The sequence below is a fragment of the Solanum lycopersicum genome, chromosome 1, assembly GCF_036512215.1.
Source record: "Solanum lycopersicum chromosome 1, SLM_r2.1".
In the NCBI taxonomy this organism is placed as follows: Eukaryota; Viridiplantae; Streptophyta; class Magnoliopsida; order Solanales; family Solanaceae; genus Solanum; species Solanum lycopersicum.
The window spans coordinates 85,017,461-85,030,077 of NC_090800.1; the positions used below are offsets into that span (position 1 = coordinate 85,017,461).

At 28.1% G+C, this 12,617-nt stretch overlaps 1 protein-coding gene across 1 annotated transcript; it reads left to right on the forward strand.

Annotated features, from left to right (window-relative positions):
- Positions 1–6,895: 6,895 nt before the first annotated feature.
- Positions 6,896–11,358, forward strand: LOC101259290 (transcription factor bHLH96-like). Its single transcript, XM_004230124.5, has 3 exons — positions 6,896–10,105; positions 10,268–10,696; positions 11,071–11,358. Exons 1-3 carry the CDS (start codon positions 9,638–9,640, stop codon positions 11,158–11,160), a joined length of 987 nt encoding a protein of 328 aa, XP_004230172.1. The 5' UTR covers positions 6,896–9,637; the 3' UTR covers positions 11,161–11,358.
- The last annotated feature ends 1,259 nt before the right edge of the window (positions 11,359–12,617 follow it).

The following is a 12,617-nucleotide window of genomic DNA, read 5'->3' on the forward strand; positions in this document are numbered from 1 at the left end:
TGAAAAAGAGTGATATGTTTTTGCAATTTAGTATGATTTTGTTCTTAAGATTGACCTATATAGGAGTCAGGTTCAATGAAATTTGTTCTCAAGTCAAATCTAAATGTAATTTATATTTTTAGTGTTCCCCAAAAACTCATGGATACAGTAACACAAGATATAGCATTACAATAAAAGGTAAAGAAAAGGAAATGAATTTTAGACCCCACAACAACTTTAAACATGAGAAAAGTGCATCTCAAAATATTTTAATCTTTTTAACTATGATTAAGTAGTTTTTTACAAATTTGTTTTCAGTTTTATATCAGGAAAAATCATTATTTTTACACCTAAAGACTATTTGAAAAGGTCATTTCTTCTATTATTCACCAAATTGGTATAATTTCTCTTCAAAAGTAAAAAGGATAAAGTATCAAAAATACACCTGAAATATTCATTCTTTAATCGATCTATAAATTTCCATTTTTCGCAATTTTGGTTGTCAAGTCGAGATATGAGTGTATAGGGGCGCCAGACTCCCTGTGCTGTAATGGGTTCTGCCATGTGAAGGGGGAATAGCTCCGAGAGGGACTTCTCTGAGTAAAGAGATAAGTAAGGGTAAGAGTCATTCCAATTGAGTAGGTGAAGAGTCTCTTTCGAGCGAGATATTTCATCCCTTCGAGCCTCTTGCAGTGACAGAGGCAGACCTAAGGGTTGCAAGCCCATCCAATTCAATTACACAAAAAGAGAAACCTATGTCGTTAAATTATTGAGAGTGAATTTCATAACTTAACTATCCCTTTTATAATTTGAGAAACACATTTTAGTAGTGTGTGTAATGCGCTCTCTCTTTTATTTGAAAAAAATCTTGAAATATGACATTTCACGTAGATAAAATACTTCACCTTCACAAAAATTAAATAATAAATTATTAATATTAATTAAAGATTAAAGTATTACTATCCATATAAAAAATTAAATTATTTTTCTTACCTCACTCCACCATCTCCTCCCGTACCCCCTCCCTCTCACCCGACAACCCTCCTCCTCATTTTTTTTCATACTTCATCCTCCCCCCTTCCCAAAAAATTGATACTATTTTATTTTTAAAAGAAATAAAAATTATACCCCATCCTATTTAACCCTCCATTTTTTTTTTACGTTTTTCTAATTTTATGTTTTAGATATGCACGTATATATATTTTTAGAAAAAAAATTCTACCAGTGTACCTAATGTAACATAAATAACTAAATAATTAAAAAAATTGTGGCGGCAAGTAAAAAGTATTTTAACACTGAGAAAAAATTTGGAAGCGGAGGGCTATGTGGGGTGGATAGAATTATTTTTTTAAAAAAAATAAAATAGTATCTAAATTAGTATTTAAGGAGGGGGAAGAGATGAAGTAAAAATTAAATACTTTTATAAAAGAAATTTAAACAAAAAAAAATTAACAAAATGGTGGGGGTTGGGTGGGGGTGAGAGGAAGTGATGGCTTTAGTATTTCATTTTATTTTATAAAGAATTTTTTTCGGATAATATTTTTTCAATTTTATTTAACTAATACTAATAATTATTTAATTTTTGTCAAGGTTGAATGTTTTGTCCATATAGAGTGTGATATGGAAATTCTTTAAAATAAAAGAGAGAGTGTATTACACGCATTATGATGAGAGTGATATAAACGAGAAATGTGTATTTCTCAAACTAAAAAGTGATAAGTTTATGTATGATACTCAAACTCTCAATAATTTATGTATGAAACCTAAAAAAAATTGTATAATTTAAGTGTGTATTTAACATTTATCTCAAAAGTAAACTAAAGTTTAGATAATGAAAAATCATGTGTATATACTATATGTTGATATTCATTTGATTTATTCATATATATTTTTTATATTTTAACCCCTCTTTAATAACTTCATCACTGATAATAATATTGCTGATAAAATAACATAATTTTCAAAACATAACAAATTCTCCGACGATATCAAAATATCTTGATGTCTGCTATATATATAGAGCCTGTTTGGCTCAGCTTAAAAGCTGGTTAAACTGACTTAAAAGCTGGTTTTTGACTTATTTAGTTGTTTTGCAATACTCAAAATAACTTATTTTAAGTTTAAAAAAATTTTATTTTAAGCCAAAAGTTAAAAGTTGGGGTAGGGGTGCTTCTTTTTTTTTTTTTCCAGTTTATAAGCTGTTTTAAGTTGACCACCTTTTTACCTTTTTGCCCTTAATATTTTTATACAATCTCCAAATTACCCACATAACCGTAACATCTCTTTCTTCTATTTTTCCCTTTTCACGTGTGGATGATAGACAATTACTATTACTAATGAATGAAAATAAAATTAATCTTAAATCTTTCAAGTGATCTATTCAAATTATATATTATTAAAATGTAAAATAAGTTGCACATATAACTTAAATAAAAATTTATATTCCTCTTATAAATAATTTGTGATAATAAAGAAATATGTGAATGATAGACAATTATTATTACCTATGGATGAAACTAAAATAAAAATCTTAAATCGTTCTTTAATCTATTCAAATTATATATCTTTATAATCTATAATAAGTTTATATTCCTCTTATAAATAATTTATGATGACAAAGAAATATGTGAATGATAGCAAAATATAATTATTTATGGCTGTAAAATATAAATTAATTAACTTTTATTATGTTAACAATTTTTAAGGATATTTCAGATATTTTGATTTAAAAAGTTGTTTATCAGCACTTATTTTCAAAACACATCAACAACTTTTTTTTTAACTTCAGCACTTTTATCCAAACGCATAACTGCTTATTTTAGAAATAAATTTCAATACTTTCAAAAGTACTTTTTTAAAGCTGCTTTTATTAAGCCCATCCAAACGGACCCATAGTCTTTTAAGTATCACTAATGGAAAAATTATGTGTATATACTATATGTTGATATTCATTTAACTTATTTGTGTATATTTTTTATATTTTAACTCCTCTTTAATAACTTTGTCATTAATAATAATATTACTAATAAAATAACATAATTTTCAAAACACAACAAATTCTCGAACAATATCAAAATATCTTTGTTGTCTGCTATATATATATATATATAATCTTTTAAGTATCACTCAAAAGTCTCAAACTTTACAATCATTGCTTCATAAATTATTTCGTTAAGCAATACAAGAATGATTAACATGTATGAATATATTCATTGAATGAAGATGGCAAATTAATAAAGAGTCAAAAAATAATATATATATATATATACCTCTGTACACTTACCGATCGAGTAGGAATTTATTTAAAAATTCACCTGTTAAAGGCAGACAGGAATTTGAAACTTTCTACATCGACTGGGTCCGCTCCGATTAAGAAAAAACATCTAGTACCAATAGATTTTTATTTTAAAAATATTTAGCGATAATTGAATTAAATTTATACATTTATAGTCGCTAAGTCTTTAACAATATATTTATATATCAAATATTGATTATAAATATATTCATATTAAATTATTATCACTCAATATAATATACCAATAATTATATTATTATCGATAAATAATTGCGACACTGATAAAAGATAGCTGGCTACTTAATTAGTAAAGTAAACCAATTAGAGCTAGGCAGTCACATCCACTTAAACTCAAACCTTAACATTCATGTAGGTCCACAAATCTTGGTAGGTGAGAGACCAAATATATTAACAAATAACTACATCATTTATTAATTTGTCACTAAAATATCTCTAAACTATGGGCACGTTAATGAAACCACCGGTATCGATAAGTTTAGGAAACTAAAATATTTATGTTAAATATTCATAAAGCAGAAATATTGGAGCAAAGACGAAAATAGTACAACAAAATCTAAAGTGAAGTTGGTATAAAAGTGAAGATAAATAATGGATAATTATAAAAGTTTACTCTAATGCAACTAAATTAGAAGTAGTATTATAATTCAAAAGTCGCAAGAAGTAAGAAGAGAAAGTTAAGTGGACAAAGCTATCGAGACAATTTGGAAAAGAAAATTAAATATTAGATATCTTTTTGCAACATGGTGTAAGAAAAATAATCTTCAAAAAGGCAAATTTTGGTTTAGTTGAGCTATTATTTGCCGTTGATTACACGTTAAATTTCGAGAAGAAACGCACGAATAAATTGGTGTCATCAACTCTTTTATGACAAAAGGTTTGACTGAGTACAAAATTATAGTGTAATTATAAAAAGTATCTCATTTATACAGTAAAATGAAAATTTTAAGTTACATTATTCTTGAGTATGAATATATTGTTATTCTCTTTAGAATATACCATAAAAAATGTACACATGGATTAAGATGAAAAATAATAATTATTAATAGTATTTAAAAACTTTTAATGATAGATATATAGTAGTAACAATTATTTGGACTCTATATTTTGTCGTTTTTACGTTGAAGAAAAGTCTAGGAGTGAATCAAAGTCAAAAATTAACTTTTTAATTCAAATTAGCACCTAGTTCATGAATCATGATTTCATGATTTGATATATGTATCTTTCAAGAATTACACTTAATTAATTTCTCCGGAAGACGGTACTCTGATAGTCCTATTGATCTTTTGATATATTTTTTATTTGTCTTCTCGCTTATAATTTTTTGAAATTTTCTTTGCCAAATTCTGCATGACACCCGAATTATTGTGGCTCTAACAATTAGTAGTCAGGTTCAATGGTTCAATGATAGAGACAGGTTAAACCGGTGTTCATCTTGGTGAGTTTAGTTCAAGTTGCAACCTACTTGATAGCAGAGGCAAAGCTCAGGTGAGGGTTCATGGGTTTATACGAACCCACTAACTTTTTCGTAAACCCTATATTTGTATTAGAAAATTAAATAAATTTTTATATTAACATGTGAACCCAAAAAAAAATTGATTTAGAAACCCCAAACTCCTAACTTTGGCTACGCCTCTGTTTGACAATAATGAAAAATTTTCTTCAAGAAATATTTTCAGAGATATTCTATTTGTTGAGACATAAATTTTGCAGATAGGAAATGCAAATTGCTGAAAATTATGTAAAGAAAATGAAGTAAATTTATTTGTCAGAAATTCCGGACCATAGAAAGAATTATTTAGTATGAATTAGAGTGAATATCTTGTCGTAATATCAAATAATACTCCGAACAATTAATACCCAACATAAGTAAAGTTATAGCGACTTTCTGACATTGGAGGCATCCAAGAAGAGTCGAAGAAATGATACACAATACTAACTGACAATGAATCAATCATAATTACGTTAAGATGAAGTTTGTTCATTGAACACATCATAGTTGCATGCAATATATAAAAGTGGACAAATTGGTGTACGTTATATAGTCAGTTTTAGTTATCCCCCACAAGTCAAGTGGACTTGATCTGTGTGAAATTTACACCGTCCACGTCCAATAACACCACAAAAGAAAAATAAATCTAGGTATTAATTTGAATATAATAGCGTAAAATGAATATAGACAAATTAAATAGTATGTCATGATGTATAATATCCCTGTGGAGTAGGCAATTCAAACTCCCCGTTGAACAGGTTATCTTTTAAGGTACGTACCTAATGACTGTTTTCGTCATTCTTAATTGTCATGTTATATTTTTTATAAGACAATTTCATCAATTTTCAAAGTGAAATTAAATTACAGTAATATGATATCTTAAAAAAAAATATTAAAAATTATACCAAAAGTACTACAAATTACAATTTTTTACATATCAATATTATAGAATAATACATTATAAAATATAATTAAAATATTTATAGTTTAAATCTAAAATGAAAAATCATCCGCTTTCAACACAAAAAACAAACAATAAACTGACATCCATTGTGAAAATTAATTTTAATTTGCCGCCCATTGAAATTTAATTTAAGTGTTTGTTCATTTGTTTTTGTTCAAGTACTTCCTTCATCCGCTATTATTTGTTATATTGTATTTTTTAAAAGCCAATTTGATTAATTTTTAAAGTTAAATTAGATTACATTAATTCGATATTTTAAACAAAAAATTTAGATATTTAAAAATTATATGAAAAGTACTATAAATTGCAATTTTTTTCATATCAATATAATGAAAAATACATCTTAAAATGTTAGTCAAATTTCTTTAAGTCTAACTCTATAAATAAAAATCATGACAAATAATAGCGGACGGAGGAAATAGCAATTACCACCTTAGGAATGTAGGAGTTATTTTAACTTTTCTGTTTCTAAACATGCATGGCATGCATAGTGATATTTTTCCCTTGTTGATACAATGGAATGGATTAAAATAAAAACTTAGCTAAGGGATACGTATACTATATATCCTTATCATATACTACTATATATATATGGAGCTGGTATAAATTTTTGTTATATAAAAGTTTATTACATATCAGAGCCATGAATTCAATTGAACCTATTGCTTTCGTCTTGATTTAGGCTCATTCTGAGTAATCCACACTGATGCCAAATCTTAGATTGGCATCTAGACAGTGTTAAAATTACAACCCCGTAATCATAATAAACGTGTTTTATATAAGATATTGAGAGGAACAATTATTTAATAAGGCTATTATCCTAAGGGCTGTTAATTAATTAACCGGCCTAATAGAGATTTGAAAAATAATTAGTAGCTATAGCTCTAACAACTCCGATCCAACCATGTCGGAAATAATTTCAAAGTGCTAATCCAGTTTAACGTCCAGAATCATTGTTTCTTCGCTGTCTAATTAATAATTTCAAAGCGCTAATCAATTTTTTTTTCTAGTAACTTATCACATCTAATTGACGATTAACCACTTACCTGAGCTAATTTTTCAACTATCGTGGTTAAATATCGCATATTTTTTGCATTTTCCAATTCACTAAAATAGCTAATATTCAAGTATGTAACTTTCATTTTTTTTTTCTTTTTTTGGACTGCTTCTGGATGAAAATGTTTCCATATTAGTTATAAGAATCCAAGAAATGTGTACCTAACGTATGTATAAATGGGGGCCATATTTAACGCGTTGTTTAATTTAGTAAATGACAGAGAAAATATCGTTGAAAATAATGCCTACTAAAAAAATTCTTACGTTAATTTGACATGCATTTACGTTAATTTGACTTGGTTCTTCTGGTAAATCCTAAATAATTTTCAAAGAAAAAGTGGGATCAAATAATTATTTTATACAGTTTAATTCTCAACTGGAAAACCCGATGAAAGCGAAATCCTTAAATAATACATCATTTGGTACTAATAATTTCAGAATAAAATTTAAAATTAATTTTATTTTATGTTTTGATTTAAGCTCAAAGTCAATATATAATTCCTTTTTTTATTTTACTGATAAAATAAAATAATTCTTAAAATATTTCAACTCAGATCAAATATTTTTGTTTATCCTATCTCGACTGTCAAAATTACGGTCCCTTATTAGGTATATGAAGTAGTTGATGCCTATATTTGCATGGAGACTTATAGAGAGCTAGGGTTTAGCCATGTGGCATAGGTGTGATACCCACCTTGTTCCTTGTCACTCTACGTTTTCTAATTAATTAGACATATACTATGCTGTTATGCACACATTATGGAGTAATTAAGTACTCGTCCTCCAGCTAATGTTCATACATACTTTGATAATTAGGAATAGACATGCATTTTAAGTAATGTTTATCTCTTTCAATTTGTTCAAATGTAAATTGACAAAAAATGGAAAGTATACATCACATACTAGTTAAATTAAATGTCACTCACTTCATTTTAAAAAGAATGATCTAGTTTGATTTGAAATGGAGTTTAAGAAAAGAAAGAAGACTTTTTAATCTTATGGTTCTAAATTAAAGTTATGCAAATGTATCAAAATGCCCTTTAATCTTGTGGTCTTAACATGTCACGTAGAAAGTTAAAGTTAAAGTGTTGCCAAGAAAGAAAATGGATCATTCTTTTTAAAACAAACTAAAAAAAAATTAAAATCATTCATTTTCAAACAATGGATATAATAACTTATTAGTATCATCTATGTATAGACCATATTTGAAGAGAATAGACGTCATGTTAAGAAGAGTCCAGGTTTATATGAGTCTCAGGTTTCATGTTCGAAATATACTTCCATGCTTTGTTAGATCGAGTTTGTTGCATGATATTTGTCCTATATAATTTGTGGGTTATTATATTGGAGTGGGTTTTATTTTGCAAGCACTCAAAGATTGATAGTAATACATTTGACTCTTAACTTGACGTCAGTTGATTACTATGACCTTTAACTTTGAGTGTGCACAAGTAGACACTTAAACTTGTATAAAATTGATCAACAAATAGATACATTCGTCCTACATGACAATTTTATATCCTACATGACGTCTTACGTGTATTATGTCATGTAGGACATATATGTCTACTTGTTAAATTTTATAGAAGTTTAAGTGTCTTTATGTGCAAACTTAAAATTGAAGGACATAGTTGTCCGTTGAATCCGAGTTAATGGTTATGTAAATAGTCTCAATTTATATACAAAGAGTTGGGACAAATACTATTTTTTTTAAAAAAAAGGTACAATATTGTTTGCCTTCCGATGTTTGGCCCATCTTAGTTAATACTTAATTCAATTATTAGCTGGTTGTTAAACTGAGTTTAACTTCCGTTTCGTACAACATTAATATAACGTTATAAATTTTTGAGTTCAACTTACTAAGTTAAAACGTGGCTACGCATCCACAAGTATCTAATTGAAATATAGTTTGGGCTAGCTCATAAATTTTTCCAATTTCTAACTCTCATCCAACAATAGGGTTGTGACTTGTGAGTAGTGTTTTCCAAATTAGTTGGTGATTAATTACTTTAAGTACAACTCTAGAATCAACATATAGTCTTTATGAACCTAACTAGGGCAGTTCAAAAAGTATAGTCAAGTCTCTGAATATAAATGTATATTTTCGGTTTCAAATTATATGAGAATGAACAAAAATCATGTTAAAAGACCATAAATTCAAGTTAAATTAATTGTGTCCCAGTTCAAATTCAAAGCTATCTTTTATAGCATTAAAATATGATAGAAGTTAAAAAAAAAAATTGGACGGGTTTCCATATTTACAGTTAATTTTGCATATATATTAGGAGTAGAACTGTCATAGAACTGCCTTTTAGATTAATTTGCAATTGTCGTAGGAACAAGTCCTTCGACCCCCTAATACGTTCGTTTGAACTATTTGAAATATATTAGTCTGCCTAATTTATATTCACATTATATATAATTCATTTACAATTAAAATTAAATTGTTTATCCACAATCCACATATATCCTTCAATGATATACATAATTTCAATAGTATTCGCTCACAAGTTTATATCCATTATCCGATATATTAATAGTTTGACATAAAAAGAAGAATAGGCAGAACATAAAAGGACGATTTATATTAATATATTTCTCATTTTGTTTTGTATCGTAAAAAATGTGAATATGATGAAAAGAATTTCACGTGCAATATTCTGTGCATGTGTGTGGTCTATATCCCGTCGAACGCCTTTAAAAGGTGAAATAATACACCCCAAAAGAACCAAAACTCATATCGTAATATTTTTATCTAAATACTCCTTTTCCCTTTTAGTCAATTTCAAAATAAAACTTCTCAGGCTATACTCTTAGACTTCATCGATCGATAATGGCTCTAGAAGCTATAACGCAACAACAACAATATCTTTATGCTTTACTCGGAACTACAAATTGGAGTATTGATTCTGGCTCTGATTATTACAACAATAATGAATTTGTTCCGAATCATCAAAATGTAACAGCACCTCAAGAGTACGAGGACTACTCAAATTGGAATTTGCCAGCTCCATTATTAGTAGATTCCCAAAATGAATTTCATCAATGGGGTCAAAATTGTTCCTCTGTTTTAGATCATAATTTTACAATTGTGGATCAACAGGAACAGTTGGAGTCTCCAATCGAAATGTCTAGTAGTACAACTAGACCACGAAGAAGAAGAACAAGAACAAAGAAGAATGACGAAGAGATTGAGAATCAACGAATTACACACATTGCTGTTGAACGAAATCGTCGAAAACAGATGAATGACTACCTCTCTGTTCTCCGTACTCTCATGCCTGAATCTTATGTCCAAAGGGTCAGATTTCCTTCTCTCAATTTCATTTTATATATAAGTTTGAGATGTCAAATTTCTTTTTAATTCGATGGTGGTGAAATCTTATGTTCACTTAATCGAAAAGTTTAAGCTGTTAGATAGACGATCTATTCTAAAACTATTTGCTTTTTTTTACATTTTAAGGGTGATCAAGCATCAATTGTTAGTGGTGCAATTAACTATGTGAAAGAGCTAGAGCAACAACTTCAATTCCTTAGTGGTAAGAAGCATTTGACAAGTCAAAATCAAGAAGCAAATGGTGAAACTTCTCCATTTTCTGAATTCTTTAGCATTCCACAGTACTCCACAACCATCACTGCTGCTGCTGCTGCTACTACTACTAGTGAAAATGTATGTTGTGAGAATGAATATTACAGGAACCAGCAGCTACCAGCAACAGCTGATATAGAAGTTACAATGGTGGAAAATCATGCAAATCTGAAAATCAGATCAAAAAAGAGGCCAAGATTGCTTCCTACAATTATTTCAGGGCTTGAAAGTCTTAGGCTAACTGTTCTTCATCTCAATGTTTCAAAAGTTGACCAGTTTGTCCTCTGTTCTCTCAGTTTGAAGGTGAGGCTACATAACGTATTTATTACTCCCACTGTCCCAATTAATGTATCACAGTTAAAAATTTCCAAAGTCAATCAAATTTTTAAAAGCTTTCAATTTACAAGTTTGAATTTTGAATTCCAACTATCCCACATATAAATTAGGACAAAGAAAAAAAAATTAAATTTTATATACCAGTATCGTAAATAACACCGTTAGATCATACAAGTAAGCCTGAAATCATGAAATTAAGATGTGTGATCTACGGTGATATATAAGTACGTATAATCTGATGATATAAAATATTTTGATTTACATTGACGGTGTATATAACGTAAAGCTAAAATCTTTCGAATTTAATTAATTCTACTTGATTTTGTTTATAATATGTGAAGGTAGAGGAAGATTGCAAGATGAATTCAGTGGAAGACATAGCAGCTGTTGTGAATCAGATTTTAAGTAGGATCCACGAAGAGGCTAATTAATTAGCTTGATGTGAGACTTAAATTATATTTAAGCGTCTTAATTAATTTTCCAAGCTATATTGCTTATATTTATGTAGAATTAGGAATATTTGACAATAAATCAGAGTTTAATTTTGAGGTCGCAAATTCTAATTGTATTGCCTAGTGTGTTAAAATAATCACTTTAACATGTTATTGAAGACATTTTTATTAACTTAATTATCTATCTGTCTTCGTATACGTGTATCGATGGCTTCTAGCACATTGAATAAACATGTCAAAGATTCATTTAAATAAAATAATACCACTAACTATTTCACTAATTAGTTACATTTCATTAAAGGGAAGAGAACAAATTTTGTTTAACAATTCCTTTTGCTGACTGTTTGACACAGTTGCTGTTGACTACAGCCTCCATGCAGGAGCTGTAATCAATCAATAATTATTATTATATAATTCAATTAATTATCTTATACTAATCATGATTAATTGTTTGATGATATTAGTCTATAACTCAACTAGAGCCATGTTTATTTTGCACTTTAAAGGGGTTGTTGATTAGATTTCTTTTCTTTTTTTTTTGAATATGTGATGGTGCTAATTATTGACAAAAAGCATTGCATAAAAAGGGACATATGTCACCCAAAATTGAACCAACCATATTGCACAAAAGTATTGATAGCTCATTCTCTTCTAAATTATTCTATGAATTGTGATTAACGTATCAATGATAGAAACATAATTTTTAATAAGAAAAGACAGATATAACAAAAAAATCATACATATTGTAATTATTTTGTTAGATTGACGGTTCTTTGAGATAAGGACAACGATAAATTTTGTAAGTGAAATCTAGAAAAGATAACATGTATGCATATTTTATCTCTATTTTGTAGGGTATATATGTTATATTTCGTAGACCCTTCAACTAACTCAAAAGAAATATATATCAAAGTAGCGCATAAAGAAAATAAGGCAACCAAATAGCGAGACACAAGACAAATGCAAAACACAAAAAAGAATAACTAACAACACAATTACAATCTACTAACCTTAATTCTATCTTAATTCGACTATCAACTAATTTTCTACCTTACTTTTTATTTTATTTTCTTATATCGAATCATGTGATTATTAATAAGGCGAAAGAAAAGAACTTACTTGTATGCCAGTATTTACTCCTAATCAATAAACAAATATCATATGGTTTCTTCAAAATGGACGATTAATTATATCATAATATCCGTCTAGAGTTTTTTTAAAAAAAAATCCTATGATCAATGCAAGAATATCACATCTTATTTTATTGCAAGGAAAGTGGATACACATTCTTATATGGATCCACCTGACCCACATAGGGAAAAAAAAAGCAGCAAATAATGAAACCCTTATTGCCATTCCTGTTGCTAAAAAAATGAGAAATGATTATGCCTTTTTTGTTTAGAAAGAATAAAGGATTCAAAAGAAAAATCAATTGC